Source organism: Melanerpes formicivorus, unplaced genomic scaffold (assembly GCF_026170545.1).
Source record: "Melanerpes formicivorus ecotype bairdi unplaced genomic scaffold, bMelFor1.0.p_v2 SCAF_125, whole genome shotgun sequence".
Taxonomy (NCBI): Eukaryota; Metazoa; Chordata; class Aves; order Piciformes; family Picidae; genus Melanerpes; species Melanerpes formicivorus.
In genome coordinates this window covers 46,478-69,624 of record NW_027142477.1, presented here as the reverse complement: position 1 = coordinate 69,624, position 23,147 = coordinate 46,478, and the positions used below count along the sequence as shown (strand labels likewise).

Here is a 23,147-nt window from a genome sequence, read left to right as displayed (position 1 = left end):
CTCTTGACATGAGCTACATAAAGAGACACCAGAGACCAGCACTGTCTGTAATGAATCCACAGCCTTTGGGAGCTGTTGAAGGTAAATTCACCCTGACTAAATTAGCACCAGCTTCCCTTTGTGCTCCATCACCATCCAAGCTGCCAAGAAGTCTCTCAAGCACTACAGGTAGGTGGCCAAGCTGTACCTGCTATTTCCTTCAGCACAGCTGTGTGATCATTGTCTGCCAGCTTCACAAATCCAACTGCATTGCTGAAGTGATCAATCCCCTCAAAGGACAAGTCCAGAGGCTTTCCCTGCAGGAGATCTTCTACAAAGTCCTTGCTGTCTGAAAGAGCACCAACTGCTCTGTGGAGAGAAACACACAGGAAGAAAACATCTGTGGGAATTGCACAGCTCACAGGGTGTGAGGGGTGGGAAGGGACCTCTGGAGAGCTTCCAGTCCAACCCCTGCCTGAGCAGGAGCAGAGAATCCAGCACAGGTCACACAGGAACACATCCAGACAGGGCTGGGAAGGCTCCAGAGAAGGAGACTCCACAACCTCTCTGGGCAGCCTGCTCCAGGGCTCTGGGACCCTCACAGTGCAGAAGTTCCTCCTTGTGTTGAGGTGGAGCCTCCTGTGCTGCAGCTTCCATCCATTGCTCCTTGTCCTACCCCAGGGTGCAACTGAGCAGAGGCTGTCCCTCTCCTTCCCTGCTTCTCTCAATGTCCTTCTTGAACTGAGGAGCCCAGAACTGGACACAGGACTCAAGGTGTGGCCTAAGCAGTGCTGAGCACAGGGCACAAGGACTTCCCTGCTCCTGCTGGCCACACTCTTCCTGATGCAGGCCAGGATGCCCTTGCCCTTCTTGGCCCCCTGGGCACACTGCTGGCTCATGTTCAGCTGCTCTCCACCAGCACCCCCAGGTCCCTCTCTGCCTGGCAGCTCTCAGCCACTCTGACCCCAGCCTGTAGCACTGCCTGGGATTGCTGTGACCCCCAGCCCTCAGCTATTGATAGACATTGATCAGATCCCTCTCAGCCTTCTCTCCAGACTAAACAGTCCCAGGGCTCTCAGTCTCTCCTTCCCAGGCAGTGCTGCAGTCCCTTCAGCATCCTTGTAGCTTCCCTTGAGCTCTCTCCAGCAGATCCCTGTCCCTCCTGAGCTGGGACAAGTCTCACCCATTAACAGCCACTGGGAGCCATGTAAATGGCTGCTAATCATCACAGCCCCCAGTCTCCCAGAGGCTGCTTAGCCTCAGCTGGTGCTCTGCTCAGGTAGCTGTGTGCTAGCTCCTGTCAGTATTTGCTAGGAGCATTTTCTGCAGGCTCACACACCCTGCCAGAAACCCCCAGGAACAGCAAGGCAGAGCTAGCAGCAGCTACAGCTCCTCAGCAGAGTGTGGGTCTGTTCTGAAAGGCCTAGCTACTAGGATGAAAATATGTCAGCTTCCTCTGTGCACCCCACTGAGATGGGATGCTCACCTGGAAGCAGTTCCTTTCCCCTTGTTCATGCAATGCTTCCATCTCCTGACAGATGAACAGAACACTCTGAGATTCTGCTTCATTCAAACTGTCTCCAGAGTGGTCCCCAGTGGCCACCCCAGGGCTCAGTGCTGGGCCCACCTCCCTTTACCATCCATATCCCTGATGTCTTTATCAATGATAGGGATGAGGGCACTGAGGCACCCCCAGGGAGTGCAGGTGGCACCAAACTGGCTGGCAGTGTTGATCTGCTGGAGGGTAGAAAGGCTCTGCTGAGGGATCTGGAGAGGATGGATGGATGGATGGATGGATGGATGGATGGATGGATGGATGGATGGATGGGCTGAGGCCAATGGGATGAGGTTCAACAAGGCTAGGTGCTGGGTCCTGCCCTTTGGTCACAGCAACTCCATGGATGCTCCAGGCTGGGGCAGAGGGCTGGAAACTACCCCAGAAAAGGAGCTGGGGGTGCTGGGTGACAGCACCTGGGCATGAGCCTGCAGTGTGCCCAGGGGGCCAAGAAGGCCAAGGGCATCCTGGCCTGCATCAGGAAGAGTGTGGCCAGCAGGAGCAGGGAAGTCCTTGTGCCCTGTGCTCAGCACTGCTCAGGCCACACCTTGAGTCCTGTGTCCAGTTCTGGGCTCCTCAGCTCAAGAAGGACATTGAGAGACTTGAAGGTGTCCAGAGAAGGGCAAGGAGGCTGGGGAGGGGTCTGGAGCACAGCCCTGTGAGGAGAGGCTGAGGGAGCTGGGGTTGCTCAGCCTGGAGAAGAGGAGGCTCAGGGGTGACCTCATTGCTCTCTGCAACTCCCTGCAGGGAGGTTGTAGCCAGCTGGGGGTTGGTCTCTTCTCCCAGGCAGCCAGCAGCAGAACATGAGGACACAGTCTCAAGCTGTGCCAGGGGAGGTTTAGGCTGGAGGTGAGGAGAAAGTTCTTCCCAGAGAGAGTAGTTAGCCATTGGAATGTGCTGCCCAGGGAGGTGGTGGAGTCCCCATCCCTGGAGGTGTTCAAGAGGGGATTGGATGTGGCACTTGGAGCCATGGTTTAGTCATGAGGTGTTGGGTGACAGCTTGGACTTGATGATCCTCGAGGTCTCTTCCAACCTTGGTGATACTGTGACACTGCCAGGTTGGAAGGGACCTCCAGAGATCTCCCAGCCCAACCCCCTGCCAGAGCAGGGCACCCAGGGCAGGGCACACAGAACACATCCAGGTGGAGCTGGAATCTCTCCAGAGCAGGAGACTCCACAACCTCTCTGGGCAGCCTGCTCCAGGCTCCAGCACCCTCACAGTCACAAAGTTTTCCCTCCTGTTCCCCTGGCACCTCCTCTGCTCCAGCTTGCCCCCAGTGCCCCTTGTGCTGTCCTTGGCCATCCCTGAGCAGAGCCTGGCTCCAGCCCTGCACATCTTTATCCCCAGCCATGAGGGCAACCCTCAGGCTCCTCTGCTCCCAGCTCCAAGCCCCAGCTGCCTCAGCCTGGCCTCACAGGACATGTTCTACTGCCTGCAGCAGCTCTGTGCCTCTGGGATGGACTTTCCCAAGCAGTGCAGCTAGGAACCATGCACACCCAACCCACCTGTCAGTTAATGTTAATTAGCCTCATGCAGGGTGTGCAGGGCTCCAGGCTTTGCCCTGCCCTTGAAAGGCTTCACTGCCAAGCAAAGTGCCAGAAGCATTCCTAGTGCCTGCTAAAAGAGCTTGCAGGGGCTCAGGTTCTCGTTCAGCAGAGCTGACTGGGAAGGGGTGCCCGAGGCGGTGGTGACTCTGGGCGCTAGATGGCAGTGACAGGTTAAAAACACTCCCAGTTAGCTCAGTTCAGCTCTGTCCCAGCTGGCTGGGAGCCAGGGCAGGGCCTCCAAAGCAGCCTGAGTTACATACAAAAGGCACTGCACACATTGCACTGTGCTCAGCAGGGCACTCCCAGCCAGCATCATGCATTGCAATGCAACCACACAACTGTGAGGCTGGCAGAGAGCTTTGAGGCCAGCAAACCAACCTCTGCCCCAGAGCCCACAGCCCCAGCCCTGCTGCTGAGCCACTGCCACTGCCCCACAGCCCTCAGCACCACATCCATGCAGCTCTGAAACCCCTCCAGGGGTGGGGACTGCAGCACCTCCCTGGGCAGCCTGGGACAGTGCCTGAGAGCTCTTGCTGGGGAGAGATTGTTCCTAGCCTCCAACACTCAATAAATGTGTGGCCATGGCACTGTGGGCCATGCTTTAGTGGCCATGGTGGTGTTGGGCTGGTGGTTGGACTCGGTGATCTCAGAGAGCTTTTCCAACCCAAACACCTCTGTGATTCTTCACCAGAACATTGTTTGATAAGAATTACTGCAACAAACTTGGCTTCTTGCTGTGCACCACCCAAAAGAGCTTGGCCCCCTCCACTTGTCCCCCACCCCTCAGCTATTGATAGACATTGATCAGATCCCTCTCAGCCTTCTCTTCTCCAGACTCAACAGCCCCAGGGCTCTCAGTCTCCCTCCCTAGGGGAGATGCTCAAGTCCACTAATCACCAGGCTTGGAAGGGAGCTCAAGGCTCAGCCAGTCCCAACCCCCTGCCATGGGCAGGGACACCTCACACTGCAGCAGGTTGCTCACAGCCACATCCAGCCTGGCTGCAAACACCTCCAGGCAGGAGGCTGCCACCACCTCCCTGGGCACCCTGTTATCCTGCCACCACTGAAAAGAGCCTGGCCCCTTCTTGCCCCCCACCCCTCAGCTATTGATAGGCATTGATCACATCCCTTCTCAACCTTCTCTTCTCCACACTAATCAGCCCCAGGGCTCTCAGTCTCTCTTCACAGGGGAGATGCTCAAGTCCCCTAAGCCTGCTCCTGGCTCTGCCTTGGACTCTCTCCAGCAAGTCTCCGTCCCTCTTGATCTGGGGAGCCCAGCACTGGACAGGGGATTGCAGCTGTGGTCTCAGCAGGGCAGAGCAGAGGGGGAGCAGAACCTGCCTAGAAAATATTTGTCCCTAGCCAATGTAAGGCCCAGTACCTACAAGTTAATCTCTTCTTCAGTGGCTAGGTGCATCAGCAGCATGGTGACGTGGAAGGAGCCAGCTCGAACCATGGCCTTGGAAAGCCTTTGATCCTTCTGGGTGATTGCATCTTGGACAGCCTGGATCCTGCCAGTGATCTGGGGAGACACAGAGACACAGCAGCAACAGTCAGCACTCCCAGCTACTGCAGCCCACCAGGCAAGGCAGGAAGTGTGAGAGTCTGAGGCTGTGCCTTTAGGGAAGGACAGCCACTCAAACACCCTGCCTGAATGTGTTGGTGCAACAAAGGAAAACAAGGAGAACCCCAAAGGAATTCCCTTGGTGGGGCAGGGGGAAGGCACCCTTAGGAGTTTAGTTTCAGGGGGAGTCTGCTTCAGTCTGGGTCTGAACAGCTGGAACAGGGCTGGAACAGGGCTGGAGCTGCTCTGCTGTGAGGACAGACTGAAGGAGTTAGGGCTGTTCAGTCTGCAGAAGGCTCTGAGGTGACCTCATTGTGGCCTTCCAGGATCTGCAGGGGGCTCCAGGAAGGCTGGGGAGGGACTGCTCAGGATCTCAGGCAGTGATAGGACTAGGGGGAATGGAATGAAGCTGGAGGTGGGGAGATTGAGGCTGGAGGGGAGGAGGAAGTTCTTCCCCATGAGAGTGGTGAAGCCCTGGAATGGGTTGTGCAGGGAGGTGGTTGGGGCCCTGTCCCTGGAGGTGTTTAAGGCCAGGCTGGATGAGGCTCTGGGCAGCCTGATCTAGTGTGAGGTGTCCCTGCCCATGGCAGGGGGGTTGGGACTGGATGATCCTTGTGGTCCCTTCCAGCCCTGACTGATTCTGTGATACTATGACAGCTGTTTCCTTTCTTCTATGCCTGGAGCTGACCTTCAACTCACCAGATAAGAAACTGATTCTTTTCTTCCCTTACCATCTGCTTTGAACTAACAGAATCCCCCCTAATGATCACTTTTCTCTCTAACTCTTTTTGGGGAAAAAGGAGGAAGGGGGGAAAGGAGGCCTGGGGGGGGCCCCCTCTATTGGGGGGGAGTGGAGCAGTTTTCTGTGTTACTTCATTCCTGTGTATTTTTGTATACACTGTAAATCCTGAACATTGTGTAGAGATTCACTGCATCCCATTCTGCTTGTCAAAATGCAGCCACTCCACCTGCTCCTCCAGCTGAGCTAGCTGTGGTTGGTGTGTGTGGGGAGAGCTAAACATCTCTGACTACCATAAGCAGGAAGCACACAAACTCCAATCATAGAGCCATAGAGCTGTCAGGGCTGGAAGGGAGCTCAAGGCTCAGCCAGTCCCAACCACCCTGCCATGGGCAGGGACACCTCACACCACAGCAGGTTGCTCACAGCCACATCCAGCCTGGCTGCAAACACCTCCAGGCAGGAGGCTTCCACCACCTCCCTGGGCAACCTGTGCCAGGCTCTCACCACCCTCCTGGGGAACAACTTCTTCCTCACATCCAATCTCAATCTGCCCCTTCCTAGTTCTGCTCAATCCCCCCCAGTCCTATCCCTCCCTGACACCCTCAAAAGTCCCTCCCCAGCTTGCTTGGAGCCCCCTGCAGATCCTGCAAGGCCACAATGAGGTCTCCTGGGAGCCTTCTCCTCTCCAGCCTGCACAACCCCAACTTCCTCAGGCTGTCCTCACAGCAGAGCAGCTCCAGCCCTCTGCTCCTCTTCCTGGCCCTGCTCTGGACACCTTCCAGCCCCTCCAGATCCTTCCTGGCACAGAGGCTCCAGAGCTGGCCCCAGAGCTCCAGCTGTGGTCTCAGCAGAGTGGAGCAGAGGGGCAGAATCCCCTCCCTGGCCCTGCTGGCTCTGGATATCTTGCTGCAGCCCAGGCTCTGCTTGGCTCTCTGGGCTGCAAGTGCTCCCTGCTGGCTCCTGCTGAGCTTCTCCTCCCCCAGCACCCCCAAGGCCTTTTCTGCAGGGCTGCTCTCATGGTTTAGTGGTGAAGTTTTTAGAGTAGGCATAATGGTTGGACCTCAGGATCTCAAGGTTGGACCTCAGGATCTCAAGGTTGGGCCCCAGGATCTCAAGGTTGGGCCCCAGGATCTCAAGGTTGGACCTCAGGATCTCAATTTGGACCTCAGGATCTCAAGGTTGGGCCTCAGGATCTCAAGGTTGGGCCTCAGGATCTCAAGGGTCTTCCCAACCTGACTGTTGATTCCATGATTAAGAGATCTGGTCAGGCTGCTCCTGGGCACCCCATCAGGCAGTGCCTGTGCTCCTGATGGTTGCTGGAGCTGCCAGAATAGACCAGGAGGCTTTTGTAAGCTGAGAGCTCCCTGTGCAGAAGCACAGAGCCAGTGTGCCCAGGGTATTTGTGGAGCACTCCCCACAACAGCAAACCAAAGCCAGCCCCTCCCAGCCTGACTTTTCCTACATGCTGCTTCTGGCCTTTGCACCCCAAAGCTGATTTGCCTGTGGTGGCTCTGCTCAGTGTGCTTCAAGAGCCAGCTCCTTCTGTCAGATGGTGAAGGTTATTGGATTTGAGTTAATTCCCACTAACATATTCAGGAGCTGTGGCAGGGCTCTGTGGTTGGTTGGTGTGCTTGCTTCACATCACTGCAGAGCAGCAGTCCTAATGGATTTAGAGCTGGGTGCATGTGGGGAAATCCAGCAGCAGGGCTGTGAAGAGAGTCCCTCTTCAAGTGTGGTCAGAATCATGCAGGGGGCAAATCCCTGACTGAACCATGTGGTATCTGTTTTGTTTGTGGACTGCTGGCTCCAGTTTGGGGCTCCCCAGTTCAGGAGGGGCAGGGCTCTACTGGGGAGAGTCCAGTGGAGAGACACAAGGGTGCTGCTCTGCTGTGAGGACAGACTGAGGGAGCTGGGGTTGTGCAGGCTGGAGAGGAGAAGGCTCCAGGGAGACCTCATTGTGGCCTTGCAGGATCTGCAGAGGGCTGCAAGAAAGCTGGGGAGGGACTTGTGAGGGTGTCAGGGAGGGATAGGACTGGGGGGGATGGAGCAGAACTAGAAATGGGGAGATTGAGATTGGCTGTGAGGAAGAAGTTGTTCCCCAGGAGGGTGGTGAGAGCCTGGCACAGGCTGCCCAGGGAGGTGGTGGAAGCCTCCTGCCTGGAGGTGTTTGCAGCCAGGCTGGCTGTGGCTGTGAGCCACAGGCTGCTGTGGTGTGAGGTGTCCCTGCCCATGGCAGGGGGTTGGGACTGGCTGAGCCTTGAGCTCCCTTCCAGCCCTGACAGTTCATGATGGAACAAAGCCATCTTCTTGCATCTGACAGAACTCATCCTGTCCTGCACAGACAGCATTTTTACTGCCTCAGGTGCAGGAGGAATTTAACCCCTGTTTAACAAACCCCCATAAGCTTAATCCCTGCAGTCCCAGTGTGCTGCCTGTGTAATTCCTTAAGCTGATCAATTAAACAAATGCAGTAACCCTGTGAAGAGCAAGGGAAAAGCCCTCAGAAGGGAGATCACCTACCAGGAATTAGTTTTGTTCCATTTCCAACTCTTCCTTCTAAATTTAATTAGCATCTGAGATCCAGGGGCAAGAAAAGTGCACAGGCCCTTCAGAAGGCAAGGGTGGCACTGTGTCAGCACAGCAGTGAGGCCCTGACAAGCTCTGAAGAGGATCAGTGCCATGCAGCAACCAGGTCAGCAGCCAGCACCCCCAGCCCCTTACACCCACCCAGCTACCTTCAGCAGCACTTCCCAGGCCCTTCCTGCTCACATCCTGAACTGCCCCCAGCTCCTCACACACTTCATGTCTGGCTTGGGCAAGCAGCAGCCCTGGCTGTGGCTGATGGCCAGCTCTGAGGGGCTGGGAAGCCTGCAGATGCTCACTCCTCAGCAGGCAGGTCTGGGAAACAGGCAATGGCCACACTGCCACTGCTGCCTGCACCACAAGCAGAGGATCCCAGAAGGGCTTCAGGTGGAAGGGACCTTAAACATCAGCCAGCTCCAACCCCCTGCCATGGGCAGGGACACCTCACACCACAGCAGGTTGCTCACAGCCACATCCAGCCTGGCTGCAAACACCTCCAGGCAGGAGGCTTCCACCACCTCCCTGGGCAGCCTGTGCCAGGCTTTCACCACCCTCACTCTCAAGAATTCCTTCCTCATCTCCACTCTCAATCTCGTCTCTCCCAGCTCAAAGCCATTGTTCCTCATCCTGGCACTCCCAGCCCTTGTCCAAAGTCCCTCCCCAGCTCTCCTGTATCTCTTTCAGGTATTGGAAGGCTGCTCTGAGGTCTCCCTGGAACCTTCTCCTCTCCAGGCTGAACAGCCCCAACTCTCTCAGCCTGTCCCCACAGGGGAGGTTCTGCAGCCCTCTGAACATCTTTGTGGCCTCCTCTGGTCCCTCTCCAACAGTTCCAGGTCCTTGTGCTGAGGGTCCAAGCCCTGGAGGCAGTGCTGCAGGTGGGGGCTGAACAGAGCAGAGCAGAGGGGCAGAATCCCCTCCCTGTGCTGCTGCTCTCCCTGCTCTGGCTGCAGCTCAGCACACAGCTGCCTGCTGGGCTGCCAGGGACCAGTGCTGGCTCCTTCAGGTACTGGAAGGCTGCTCTATGGCCTCCCTGGAGCTTTCTCCAGGCTGAACACCCCCAGCCCTCTCAGCATGTTCCTTGCAATTAAATCAGTCAGCTTTGTTTACTACAAGGTTAATAACAGTGAGTAAATACAAAGCCTGGCAGCTTTAAAGACTTAGCAGATTAATTCTGCTTCTAATCAGGAGGGGAGGAGGCTGAAAGGCAACCCCACCAAGTGGCAGCACATTAGCTTCAGCCATCCCTTTAAGCATGTTTGTACAAGCAATTGTGCACAGCTCAGTACCCACCAAAAACTGATGGAGCACCACAGTTTGCTTCTCAAGATTCAAAGCAGGATTGGAACAAGGAAGGAGTTTGATCTCCAAGAGGAAAGGTCGAGGGAGGTGATTCCCCCTCTGCTCAGCTCTGCTGAGACCCCACCTGCAGTACTGCCTCCAGTTCTGGAGCCCCTATTGCAAGAGGGATCTGGAGGTGCTGGAAGGTGTCCAGAGCAGGGCCAGGAGGAGGAGCAGAGGGCTGGAGCTGCTCTGCTGTGAGGACAGACTGAAGGAGTTGGGGTTGTTCAGTCTGGAGAAGAGAAGGCTCTGAGGTGACCTCATTGTGGCCTTCCAGGATCTGCAGGGGGCTACAGGAAGGCTGGGGAGGGACTGCTCAGGATCTCAGGGAGTGATAGGACTAGGGGGAATGGAATGAAGCTGGAGGTGGGGAGATTGAGGCTGGAGGGGATGAGGAAGTTCTTCCCCATGAGAGTGGTGAAGCCCTGGAATGGGTTGTGCAGGGAGGTGGTTGGGGCCCTGTCCCTGGAGGTGTTTAAGGCCAGGCTGGATGAGGCTCTGGGCAGGCTGATCTAGTGTGGGGTGTCCCTGCCCATGGCAGGGGGGTTGGAACTGGATGATCCTTGTGGTCCCTTCCAACCCTGACTGATGCTATGATAGGAACAGTTCAGTAACTGCTCCAGAAAGAGCTCTTATTGCAAACCAGCTCTTTGTTGAAGGCTTAAATTACTATAGGAAACATGAAAAAAAAAAGAGTATTAATGCCTGAAAGTCTTCCCTGGAATGAGATCTCCAAAGAAGAGAAAGGTCTCTCATTACTCACTGAAACACTGCCAGTAATTCCCAGGCTGCCTCTGGCTGTCAGGGACCCAAGTGTCTGAAGTCATTGGAAGTCATTCCTATGCTCAGCACTTCTCAGGCCACCCCTTGAGTCCTGTGTCCAGTTCTGGGCTCCTCAGGTCAAGAAGGACATTGAGAGACTTGAAGGTGTCCAGAGAAGGGCAAGGAGGCTGGGGAGGGGTCTGGAGCACAGCCCTGTGAGGAGAGGCTGAGGGAGCTGGGGTTGCTTAGCCTGCAGAAGAGGAGGCTCAGGGGAGACCTTCTTGCTCTCTGCAACTCCCTGCAGGGAGGTTGTAGCCAGGTGGGGGTTGGGCTCTTCTCCCAGGCAGCCAGCAGCAGAACAAGAGGACACAGTCTCAAGCTGTGCCAGGGGAGGTTTAGGCTGGAGGTGAGGAGAAAGTTCTTCCCAGCAAGAGGGATTGGCCATTGGGATGTCCTGCCCAGGGAGGTGGTGGAGTCCCCATCCCTGGAGGTGTTCCAGAGGGGATTGGATGTGGCACTTGGTGCCATGGTCTAGTACTCAGGAGGTGTTGGGTGACAGCTTGGACTTGATGACCTCTGAGGTCTGTTCCAACCTGGCTGATTCTCTAACTCTAGAACAGAAAGTCACTCTGAACAGGCAGCTAGTGCTGCTTTGAAAACCCCTGCCCAATATCCCTTTGCTCCAGGCCAGAGCCTGCTCTCCTTCCAGGCACATCCAGCTGTGGAAGCAATTCTGGTTATTCCAAATGAGTATAATAAAGAACTTCACCTCTGGGTTAGTAATTGGAAGAGAAATGAAGTAATTGGGCTGAGTCTGTTTCTTCTTCTTCCTCACTCTCTCAGCACCCTCTTCAGGTTCTTTTCCAGCTGTCCTCTTCTTTCTCTTTTTTGTATCTCTTTCAGAGCTTGCATGCACTGACGGGAAGGGGAAAAAAAAAGCACTGTTAGCATACAGACAAAGCAAACCAAAGACAGAGTTCATCTCATGGCAACAGCAGCTGGACACCAGTCAGCTGGCTGGAGCACCTCTTCTCAGGCACCTGATCTGGCCTGCCTGGGATCCTGCTCCATGCTGGATTAACATCTCTGTGGGTGACAGGCACAGGGAGACTGAGGCATCCCCAGCAAGCCTGTGGATGACACCAGGCTGTGTGGTGTGGTTGACACACTGGAGGCAAGGGATGGCCTCCAAAAGGACCTGGGCAGGCTGGAGATGTGAAGCCAGCATCATGAAGCTCAACCAGGCCAAGTGTAAGGTCCTGCAGCTGGGTCAGGGCAAACCCAGGCACAGATCCAGGCTGGGTGAGGAGTGGCTCAAGAGCAGCCTGCAGGAGAGGGCCTTGGGGGTGTCAGGTGGTGACAAAGTCCCCAGGAGCCAGCAGTGGTCCCTGGCAGCCCAGAGCCAGCTGAGTGCTGAGCTGCAGCCAGAGCAGGGAGAGCAGCAGCACAGGGAGGGGATTCTGCCCCTCTGCTCTGCTCTGCTCAGCCCCCACCTGCAGCACTGCCTCCAGTGCTTGGACCCTCAGCACAAGGACCTGGAGCTGCTGGAGAGGGACCAGAGGAGGCCACAAAGATGATCAGAAGCCTGAAGAACCTCTCCTATGAGGCCAGGCTGAGTGAGTTGGGGCTGTTTAGCCTGAAGAAGAGAAGGCTCCAGGCAGACCTCAGAGCAACCTTCCAGTACCTGAAGGGCTGCAGGAGAGCTGGGGAGGGACTTTGGACAAGGGCTGGGAGTGACAGGATGAGGAACAATGGCTTTGAGCTGGGAGAAGTGGTGCTGAGACTGGAGATGAGGAAGAAATTCTTTCCAGTGAGGGTGGTGAGACTCTGGCACAGGCTGCCCAGGGAGGCTGTGGCTGCCTCCTCCCTGGAGGTGTTCAAGGCCAGGCTGGATGAGGCCTTGAGCAGCCTGGGCTGGTGGGAGGTGTCCCTGCCCATGGCAGGGGGTTGGGGCTGGATGATCTTGAAGGTCCCTTCCAACCCAGCCCATTCTCTTAAGCCAAGATTCCACATGCAAAGGCAGGCCAGAGCTGAGCAGCTGCTGGCTCTGTGCTGTGTTCCACACTCACCAATGAGCTCCTCCTCGATGTCTGTGTCACCAAATGGCATTTCTGCCATCAGAGCCTGCACCAGCTCAGCAGGGCAGGGCTGCCTCCTCTCTGCTGCCTCTTCCTCACTCTTTTCAAAGGTCTTCTTCTGCTGTGCAGTCTCCAGCCCATCTGTAACACAGTTAAAATAACCTCCTGGCCCTTGGCTTTACAGAGAAACAGCTCAGAGGCATTCTGCAGCAGCACTGAAGCAGGCAGCCATGCCTCTCATCAGCAGCAAATGAGTGCTGACCTAGAACCCCCTCAAGAATGCTGCCCTGCTCCTTGTCAACAGAGCAGCAAAAGTACTTCCCTGGTTGAAGTGGAACAGCAAAAAAGGAGTTCAGCCTCATGTGTGTAATGACTTGTGGTCATGTTCAGTGTGATCATAGCATGAACCAGGCTGGAAGAGACCTCAGAGATCATCAAATCCAACCTAGGACCTAACACCCAACACCTCCTGACTACTAAACCATGGCTCCAAGGGCCACATCTAATCCCCTCTTGAACACCTCCAGGGATGGGGACTCCACCACCTCCCTGGGCAGCACATCCCAGTGGCTAACAACTCTCTCTGGGGAAGAACTTTCTCCTCACCTCCAGCCTAAACCTCCCTTGGCACAGCTTGAGACTGTGTCCTCTTGTTCTGCTGCTGGCTGCCTGGCAGAAGAAACCAACCCCCACCTGGCTACAACCTCCCTGCAGGGAGTTGCAGAGAGCAAGAAGGTCTCCCCTGAGCCTCCTCTTCTCCAGGCTAAGCAACCCCAGCTCCCTCAGCCTCTCCTCACAGGGCTGTGCTCCAGACCCCTCCCCAGCCTCCTTGCCCTTCTCTGCACACCTTCAAGTCTCTCAATGTCCTTCTTGACCTGAGGAGCCCAGAACTGGACACAGGACTCCAGGTGTGGCCTAAGCAGTGCTGAGCACAGGGCACAAGGACTTCCCTGCTCCTGCTGGCCACACCCTTCCTGATGCAGGCCAGGATGCCCTTGGCCTTCTTGGCCCCCTGGGCACACTGCTGGCTCATGTTTAGGCAGCTGTCAACCACTACCCCCAGGTCCCTCTCTGCCTGGCTGCTCTCAGCCACTCTGACCCCAGCCTGTAGCTCTGCCTGGGGTTGTTGTGGCCAAAGTGCAGCCCCTGGCACTTGGACTTGTTGAATGCCATCCTGTTGGCCTCTGCCCATCTGTCCAGCCTGGCAAGGTCCCTCTGCAGAGCCTCTCTACCCTCCAGCAGATCAACTCCTGCCCCCAGCTTGCTGTCAGCTGCAAACTTGCTGATGACTGACTCAATCCCCTCCTCCAGATCATCAGTGAAGATATTAAAGAGGATGGGGCCCAGCACTGATCATTGAGTCCAACCAGCAACCCAACCCCACCATGGCCATCAAACCAGGGCCCACAGGTTTCTGGTACACCTGCAGGCATGGGGACTCCACCATCTCCCTGGGCAGCCTCTGCCAATCCCTGACCACTCCTGCAGCAAAGAAATTTGTTCTCCTCTCCAACCTAACCCTTCCCTGGCACAATTTTAGGCCATTTCCTCTCCTTCTATCACCTCAGACCAGGGAGACGAACCCCACCTCACTGCAGCCTCCTCTTAGAGGAACTAGAACCCACATAAATGAGCCAGCAGTGTGCCCAGGCAGCAAAGAGGGCCAAGGGCATCCTGGCCTGCATCAGGAAGAGTGTGGCCAGCAGGAGCAGGGAAGTCCTTGTGCCCTGTGCTCAGCACTGCTCAGGCCACACCTTGAGTCCTGTGTCCAGTTCTGGGCTCTTCAGGTCAAGAAGGACATTGAGAGACTTGAAGGTGTCCAGAGAAGGGCAAGGAGGCTGGGGAGGGGTCTGGAGCACAGCCCTGTGAGGAGAGGCTGAGGGAGCTGGGGTTGCTTAGCCTGCAGAAGAGGAGGCTCAGGGGAGACCTTCTTGCTCTCTGCAACTCCCTGCAGGGAGGTTGTAGCCAGGTGGGGGTTGGTCTCTTCTGCCAGGCAGCCAGCAGCAGAACAAGAGGACACAGTCTCAAGCTGTGCCAGGGGAGGTTTAGGCTGGATGTTAGGAAGAAGTTCTACACAGAGAGAGTGATTGGCTGTTGGAATGTACTGCCTGGGGAGGTGATGGAGTCCCCATCCCTGGAGGTGTTCAGGAGGAGACTTGCTGGGGTGCTTGGTGCCATGGGTTAGTTGTTTAGGTGGTGTTGGATTGGATGATAGGTTGGATGTGATGATCTTGAAGGTCTCTTCCAACCTGGTCTATTCTATGTAATAAATCTGGGAGGGTTGCAGGTTACATGTTTGCTTTGCCCTGTCAGCATGCTTGTGCCAGTGGCAAATCCTGTCTGCTCACAACAGCAGAGGTACAGCAAGGGCACAGGTAGGAATTACCAAAGGCCCTTCTCAAACTAATTAGCTGAGCTGAACAGGAACTGCTTCAGAATGCTACAGGTTGTGCCTCAAGTCCAACCCTTCCATCCCTCACCTCTTCTGAAGTACTTATTACAGAAATCAGCAACAGCACTCAAGGCACTGAAACAACCTACAGCTTGAGACCCAGAGCAGCAAAAGCAGCTTCCACAGGAGCTCTGTGCCCATCGAGCTCCACCAACCCCCAGGGAGGTGCTGCAGTCCCCAGCCCTGGAGGGGTTTCAGAGCTGCATGGATGTGGTGCTGAGGGCTGTGGGGCAGTGGCTCAGCAGCAGGCTGTGAGCTCTGGGGGAGAGGTTGGACTGGAGGCTCTCAAAGGCCTCTTCCCACCTCAACAACTCTAAGCTGTTACAAGACAAACCTTTCTCTTAATTGTATGTTCATTGCATTAGCCTGACTGTCATCTAGGAGCAGGTGCATACATCACTCCCAGGCTTGTCTTTAAGTGCCTGCTGAGCCTCACCAGCGATTAAGTGATCTGTTCCAGCAGGGGGGAAACAAACCATGGTACATTTAGCCTGGAGATGGAGCAATAAAGCATATTTCATAGAGTATAGCATGGTTTGGGATGGAAGAGACCTTAAACATCATCCAGGTCCAATCCCCTGCCATGGGCAGGGACACCTCCCACCAGCCCAGGCTGCTCAAGGTCTTATCCACTTCCAGTGTTCCAGCAGCCTCATGCTGCAGAACTTGTTCCTCACATCCAGTCTAAGTCTGCTCTGCTCTCATCTCAAACCATTGCCCCTGGTGCTGTCCCTGCAGGCCTTTGGGAACAGTCCCTCTGCAGCCTTCCTGTAGCCCCTTGAGGTACTGGCAGGGCAGGGACACCTCCCACCAGCCCAGCCTGCTCAAGGCCTCATCCAGCCTGGCTGCAAACACCTCCAGGCAGGAGGCAGCCACAGCCTCCCTGGGCAACTGTGCCAGTGTCTCACCACCCTCACTCTTAACAATTCCTTCCTCATCTCCAGTCTCAATCTGCCCTCTCCCAGCTCAAAGCCATTGTCCTTCATCCTGGCACTCCCAGCCCTTGTCCAAAGTCCCTCCCCAGCTCTCCTGGAGCCCCTTCAGGTACTGCAAGGCTGCTCTGAGTTCTCCCTGGAGCCTTCTCTTCCCCAGGCTCAGCAGACCCAACTCTTTGCACACAGTTTCCAAGTCTCTTCAGATCATAGTTTCAGATAGAATCAGCTTCTATTACTTGGCTCCCAAACATCAGAGTCTGCAGTGGAATTAGGTGCCCAGGCACTGTCCTGTGCAATGCATTCAATATGCTCATGTGGATATGGTTAACAATAAATGAATCCTCTGGAGGCAAGCTAACAGAGAGCTGCTGTGGAGATACATGGCACCAGTCTCCAGGCACTCTGATGCTGGCACTAGTGTTTACATAGGGTAGAGAGCTGAAAAGGCTTCAACAAACTCAGCAAAGCAAACTCCAGGAGGAAAAAGAAGTAATAAAAACAATAGTATGTTTATTGCTCATCCAGGCCTGAGGCTTCCACTGACTGCAAGCATGGAGAATCTCAGCTGAGGCTCTCCTCCCCCTCTGCTCTGCCCTGGTGAGCTCAGTTCTGGGCTCCCCAAACCAAAACAGAGAGGGAGCCAGTGGAGAGAGTCCAATGGAGGCTATGAGGATGCTGAAGGGCCTGGAACATCTGTGTGAGGAGGAGAGACTGAGAGCCCTGGGGGTGTTGAGCCTGGAGAAGAGAAGGCTGAGAGGAGATCTGATCAATGGTGACAAATACCTGAGGGGTGGGTGTCAAGATTCATAGAATTGTCAGGGCTGGAAGGGAGTTCAAGGCTCAGCCAGTCCCAACCCCCTGCCATGGCCAGGGACACCTCACACCACAGCAGGTTGCTCACAGCCACATCCAGCCTGGCTGCAAACACCTCCAGGCAGGAGGCTTCCACCACCTCCCTGGGCAGCCTGTGCCAGGCTCTCACCACCCTCCTGGCCAACAACTTCTTCCTCACAGCCAATCTCAATCTCCCCATTTCTAGTTCTGCTCCATCCCCCCCACTCCTATCCCTCCCTGACACCCTCAAAAGTCCCTCCCCAGCTTTCTTGCAGCCCCCTGCAGATCCTGCAAGGCCACAATGAGGTCTCCTCAGAGCCTTCTCCTCTCCAGCCTGCACAACCCCAACTCCCTTAGTCTGTCCTCACAGCAGAGCAGCTCCAGCCCTCTGCTCCTCCTCCTGGCCCTGCTCTGGACACCTTCCAGCCCCTCCAGAGCCTTCCTGGCACAGAGGCTCCAGAGCTGGCCCCAGAGCTGCAGCTGTGGTCTCAGCAGAGTGGAGCAGAGGGTACTCTTTTCAGTGGTGTTCTGGGATAGGACAAGAGGCAATGGACACAAACTGGAACCCAGGAGGTTCCACCTGAACCTGAGGAGAAACTTCTTTGGTGTGAGGCTGCTGAGCCCTGGAGCAGGCTGCCCAGAGAGGTTGTGGAGTCTCCTGCTCTGCAGCCTTTCCAGCCCCACCTGGATGTGTTCTGTGTGCCCTGCCCTGGGTGCCCTGCTCTGGCAGGGGGTTGGGTTGGGTGATCTCCGGAGGTCCCTTCCATCCCCTTCCATTCCGACACTCTAAATCCGAGCTGGGCAGGCAGGGAAGGCAAAATCAGAGGAGTTTTTAGCCCCAGCCCACAGGCAGCTTCACTCACTGCAGCTTCACTCTATTCCCCAGCGATCTCCACAACTGCTCGGTGCAGGCTCCCTCTACCCCCTGACACCCGGCTCTGCCTGCTCCAGCCGCAGCTCCCAGCAGCCGCTCTGCCCAACGCGGACCTCGAGCGCCCAGCGCGGACCCCGAGAGCCCAGCGCGGACCTCGAGCGCCCAGCGCGGACCCCGAGCGCCCAGCGCGGACCTCGAGAGCCCAGCGCGGACCCCGAGCGCCCAGCGCGGACCTCGAGAGCCCAGCGCGGACCTCGAGCGCCCAGCGCGGACCTCGAGAGCCCAGCGCGGACCTCGAGCGCCCAGCGCGGACCCCGAGCGCCCAGCGCGGACCTCGAGCGCCCAGCGCGGACCCCGAGCGCCCAGCGCGGACCTCGAGAGCCCAGCGCGGACCTCGAGCGCCCAGCGCGGACCCCGAGAGCCCAGCGCGGACCTCGAGCGCCCAGCGCGGACCCCGAGAGCCCAGCGCGGACCTCGAGCGCCCAGCGCGGACCCCGAGCGCCCAGCGCGGACCTCGAGCGCCCAGCGCGGACCCCGAGCGCCCAGCGCGGACCTCGAGAGCCCAGCGCGGACCTCGAGCGCCCAGCGCGGACCCCGAGAGCCCAGCGCGGACCTCGAGCGCCCAGCGCGGACCTCGAGCGCCCAGCGCGGACCCCGAGAGCCCAGCGCGGACCTCGAGCGCCCAGCGCGGACCCCGAGAGCCCAGCGCGGACCTCGAGCGCCCAGCGCGGACCCCGAGAGCCCAGCGCGGACCTCGAGCGCCCAGCGCGGACCTCGAGCGCCCAGCGCGGACCCCGAGCGCCCAGCGCGGACCTCGAGCGCCCAGCGCGGACCCCGAGCGCCCAGCGCGGACCTCGAGCGCCCAGCGCGGACCTCGAGCGCCCAGCGCGCCCCCTCGCACCGCGCCTGCCCCGCACCGCCGCCGGCACCGGAGGGCGCCCGCCCCGCTCGCAGGCGCCTGCAGGGCCCCGCGCCCTGCCGCCTCCTCACCGCACTGCGGGGTCGCGCCGGCGGCGCAAGTGGGATCCGCGGCGCCATCGCCTCCCTCGGCTCCCGCCGCAGGCCGCAGCGCCATGAAGCGCGGCAGCGCGGGCACCGCTTGCCGGGCTCGCAGGGCACAGGCCGCCGCCGGCGGCGCCGAGGAAAGAGCGGGAAGAAGCCGCCGCAGGAGCCGCTGCATGCCCGGACGGGGGCGAGAAGCCGCGGGCCGTTATCGAGCCCGCCGCAGGGGAAAGTGGCCGTGGGGCCGCGGGACTACAACTCCCAGCGTGCTGTGCGCCGGGTGCACAGGGGAACGGGGCCTTGAGGCCGCGCGACTACAGCTCCCAGCGTGCTGTGCGCCGGGTGCACAGGGGAACGGGGCCTTGAGGCCGCGCGACTACAGCTCCCAGCGTGCTGTGCGCCGGGTGAACAGGGGAACGGGGCCTTGAGACTACAGCTCCCAGCGTGCTGTGCGCCGCGCGGGACATGGCGGGAGGGCGGTGTCCCGGCGCCCCGCCCGTCAGCCGCCTGCGGCGGAGCTGCCCGGTCCGCAGGGCCGGTGCCGGGACGGCGTGTGCTCTGCACGGGCGGGCCGCGCCTTCCCTCGGGGTCTTAGGGCAATGCTGCTTGCAGGGCGCACGTCCCGCAGGAGGGCCGCAGCTGAGGGGGGCGCTGCGGGCCGATGCCTGCTCAGAGCAGCCGGTTGTAGCTTAGGGCTGCAGGGCAGTAATTAACGCCTTCGGCTGCGGTCCGGGGGAGAACAGAAAGCCTGGCTCTAAACTTGCTGTGCACTCCTCCTCTTGCCCGGCCCTCCCCCGCAGCCCCTGTGGCCGCCGGCACCGGCACCGCCTCCGCTGGGGCCGCGCAGTCTGCTGCGGGGGATCGGCGCCTGGGGGCTGCGGGAGCGGCTGCTGCGCGGGGAGCAACCGCGGGAGCCGCTCCTGGCCCCTGCTCCAGCCAGCAGTCGTTGCCTCCTGGCACTCACAGGCTGTGCGCTGCCGCCGCGCTGTGCCCAGCCGGACGTCCAGAGAACGAGTCCAGAGAAGGGCAGGGAGGCTGGGGAGGGGTCTGGGGCACAGCCCTGGGAGGAGAGGCTGAGGGAGCTGGGGTTGCTTAGCCTGCAGAAGAGGAGGCTCAGGGGAGACCTTCTTGCTCTCTCCAACTCCCTGCAGGGAGGTTGTAGCCAGGTGGGGGTTGGTCTCTTCTCCCAGGCAGCCAGCAGCAGAACAAGAGGACACAGTCTCAAGCTGTGCCAGGGGAGGTTTAGACTCGATGTGAGGAGGAAGTTCTTCACCGAGCGAGTCATTCGTCATTGGGCTGTGCTGCCCAGGGAGGTGGTGGAGTCCCCATCCCTGGAGGTGTTCAAGAGGAGATTGGACGTGGCACTTGGTGCCATGGTTTAGTCATGGGGTCTGTGTTGATAGGTTGGACTCGATGATCCTCGAGGTCCTTTCCACCCTAAGTTATACTGTGAGACTGTGATACGTCCCCCGCTGGCCGTGCAGCCCGGGCCGGGGCCAGGGAGCCGACTGCTCCGGTGCGCAGGGACGGCCCCGCGTTCCTTCCTGAAGAGCCTGCGGGTGGCAAAGGCAGATACAACAGGGTAGCAAAGGCAGGGAGGAAGCTGCGGGGCTGCTGGGTGCTACCAGTTAAGAGATGAGTGAAAAGCCAGTTGCTCAGTGTCGTGGCCATTCTAGGAGATAAAACCTGTCTGGAAATGTTGTGCCACTGTTTGGAGCTGCTTCGTGTTTGCTTTCACTGCCTGTGTTTGGTCTGCATAGTCCTGCGGGGAGCAAAGCCTGGGTATGATGCTAAAGTTCAAGTTCTGGGGGGTCTTTTCCAACCTGGTTCATTCCATTCCATTCCTATTCCAATTCTACCCTACCCTACCCTATTCCATTCCATTCTATTCCTATTCCTATTCCAATTCCTATTCCTATTCCAATTCTACCCTACCTTACCCTATCCTATCCTACCCTATCCTATTCCCAGCCTATTCCCATCCTATTCCCATCCTATCCCTATCCTATCCCTACCCTACCCTATCCTTATCCCATCCTTATCCCATCCTTATCCCATCCTTATCCCATCCTACCCTATCCTACCCTATCCTTATCCTATCCTTATCCTATCCTACCCTATCCTATCCTATTCTTATCCTATCCTTATCCTATCCTATCCCATCCCATCCTATCCTATTCCATTCCATTATATTCCTATTCCTATCCTATCCTAACTCTATTCTGTCCTCCCCAAGAGAAGCTTTAGGATGAGGCTGCTGGCAGTTTTTCTTGCTGTGCACATTTCATCTGTGCATCAGCTACCCTTCCAGAATGACAGTGACAGAATGGTAGGGCTTGCAAAGGGCCTCCATCCAGTCCAGCCTCCCTGCCAAGGCAGAATCACCCAGGGCAGGGCAGGTTTTGATGGAGACTCCACCACCTCTGGGCAGCCTGCTTCAGGGCTCTGTCATGCTTAAATTTAAGCAGCTCCTCCCCATGTTTAGATGGAACTTCTGATGTTTGTGCTCCTTACCCCTTGTCCTGTCACTGGGCAGCACTGAATAAAGCCTGGCCCCATCCTCCTGACACCCACCCTTCATTGATCAGCACTGAGGAGATCCCACTCAGTCTGATCTTTGCCAGATCAAAAAGCCCCAATTCCCTCAGGCCTTCCCCACAAGAGAGAGGTTCCAGTCCCCTCAGCATTTTGGCAGCTCTTTTCTAGGCCCTCTGCAGCAAGTCCCTGTCCTTGAGCCAGGGTGCCCAGAGCTGGCACAATTTCAGGCCATTTCCTCTTCTTCTGTCACCTGAGACTAGCGGCAGAGCCCAACCCCCATCTGGCTCCAACCTCCTCTCAGGGAGCTGTAGAGGGCAATGAGGTCTCCCTCAGCCTCCTCTTCTCCACACTAAACACCCCCAGCTCCCTCAGCTGCTCCTTCCCAGCCCTGTTCTGCAGCCCCTTGCCCATCTTGGTTGCCCTTCTCTGGCCCTGGTCCAGCCCCTCACCATCAGTGCAGGTTTAGTGGAGCTAACACTGCATCACCCAGCTTGGCACAAAGATGTCCAAGTGCTCTTTGGGTGCATGACATGCCCCAGGATCCTGCCTCCTGGATGAGGTGAAGAAGAAATTAAAAGCACCGTGCCTGGACCTGGTAAGAGTTGCCATGAACAGTCACAGTGTCACAGTATGACCAAGGTTGGAAAAGACCTCAAAGATCATCAAGTCCAAGCTGTCACCACAGACCTCATGACTAAACCATGGCTCCAAGTGCCACATCCAATCCCCTCTTCAACACCTCCAGGGATGGGGACTCCACCACCTCCCTGGGCAGCACATTCCAGTGGCAAATTCCTCTCTCTGGGAAGAACTTTCTCCTCACCTCCAGCCTAAACCTCCCCTGGCACAGCTTGAGACTGTGTCCTCTTGTTCTACTTCTGGGTGATTGAGAGAAGAGACCAACCCCCACCTGGCTACAACCTCCCTGCAGGGAGTTGCAGAGAGCAAGAAGGTCTCCCCTGAGCCTCCTCTTCTCCAGGCTAAGCAACCCCAGCTCCCTCAACCTCTCCTCACAGGGCTGTGCTCCAGACCCCTCCCCAGCCTCCTTGCCCTTCTCCGGACACCTTCAGGTCTCTCAATGTCCTTCTTGACCTGAGGAGCCCAGAACTGGACACAGGACTCAAGGGGTGCCCTTACCAGTCCTTACAAGCCATCCAAGTGGTGTTGGAGGGAAATGTTCAGCTGAGGACCAGAGAGCTGAAGGAGGAAGTGGCAATTTTTCTGCCTGCCCAAATCCTGCCCAGGTTACACAGAGGTCACTGAGCTGGTGCCTGGCTGAAACTGGCATTCACCTTTGGGCTAAAGGCAGCACTGTATCGATTTGCTGTGGCCTTGCCTTTATTAAAGGCTTTGTGATGAGGCTCTCGGCAGCACAGCTCTCCCTTCAAGGGCAAAAGCCTCCACGTAAGGAGAGCAGAGTGACGCCGGCAGGAGGAGGCAGCACAGCCACCTCTGCAGAGCTGTTTGCTCACACAGCTGCCTGCCCACACTCTTAGCCTTTCACCTACCTTGCTGTCCCAATCCACCCTCCAGCCTCAAGCACCTTCAGAAAAAGATTCTGAGGGACTCCCACAGCTTTGCTGAAAATGAGTGGTTGGTGAGAAAACTGAATCACAGAGTCACAGAATTAACCAGGTTGGAAAAGACCTCAGAAACCATCAAGTCCAACCTCTCACCCAGCACCATCTGATCAACTAAACCATGGCACCAAGGGCTTCATCCAGGCTCTTCTTAAACACCTCCAGGGATGGGGACTCCACAACCTCCCTGGGCAGCACATTCCAAAGGCCAATCTCTCTTTCTGGGAAGAACTTTCTCCTCCCCTCCAGCCTAAACCTCCCCTGGCACAGCTTGAGACTGTGTCCTCTTGTTCTGGCACTGGGTGCCTGGGAGAAGAGACCAACCCCCACCTGGCTACAACCTCCCTTCAGGGAGTTGGAGAGAGCAAGAAGGTCTCCCCTGAGCCTCCTCCTCTCCAGGCTAAGCAACCCCAGCTGCCTCAGCCTCTCCTCACAGGGCTGTGCTCCAGACCCCTTCACACCTTCCAGCATCTCAATGTCTTTCTTAAACTGAGGAACTCAGAACTGGAGACTCCTTTAGCTCCCAAACAAGGGGAAGAGGAATCATAGAGTTGTCAGGGTTGGAAGGGACCTCAGTTCCAACCTCCCTGCCATGGGCAGGGACACCTCACACTAGATCAGGTTGCTCAGAGCCACATCCAGCCTGGCCTTAAATACATGCAGGGATGGGGCTCCTACAACACTCTGTGTGTGTTTGCCCATGAAACAGTGGCTGGCCGTGGGTACTGCTCACTCCCTACAGCACAGGTCATGGTACACACTATCAACCCATTCTGTGTCTTA

The 23,147-nt window shown here is 57.3% G+C and overlaps 1 protein-coding gene across 2 annotated transcripts in view; it reads right to left on the bottom strand.

The window, feature by feature from the left end:
* Positions 1–18,477, bottom strand: part of AKAP7 (A-kinase anchoring protein 7) — a 107,338-nt gene extending 88,861 nt beyond the window's left edge. For both annotated transcript variants that reach the window (XM_068167892.1, XM_068167891.1), the window contains exons 1-5: positions 18,235–18,477; positions 12,141–12,290; positions 10,841–10,986; positions 4,468–4,604; positions 188–348 (exon numbers count right to left, since the gene is read on the bottom strand). In XM_068167892.1, the coding sequence (XP_068023993.1) occupies positions 188–348; positions 4,468–4,604; positions 10,841–10,986; positions 12,141–12,290; positions 18,235–18,424 (784 nt within the window). In that variant the 5' untranslated portion in view covers positions 18,425–18,477. The remainder of the gene's footprint in view (positions 1–187; positions 349–4,467; positions 4,605–10,840; positions 10,987–12,140; positions 12,291–18,234) is intronic.
* Between the last annotated feature and the right edge of the window lie 4,670 nt (positions 18,478–23,147).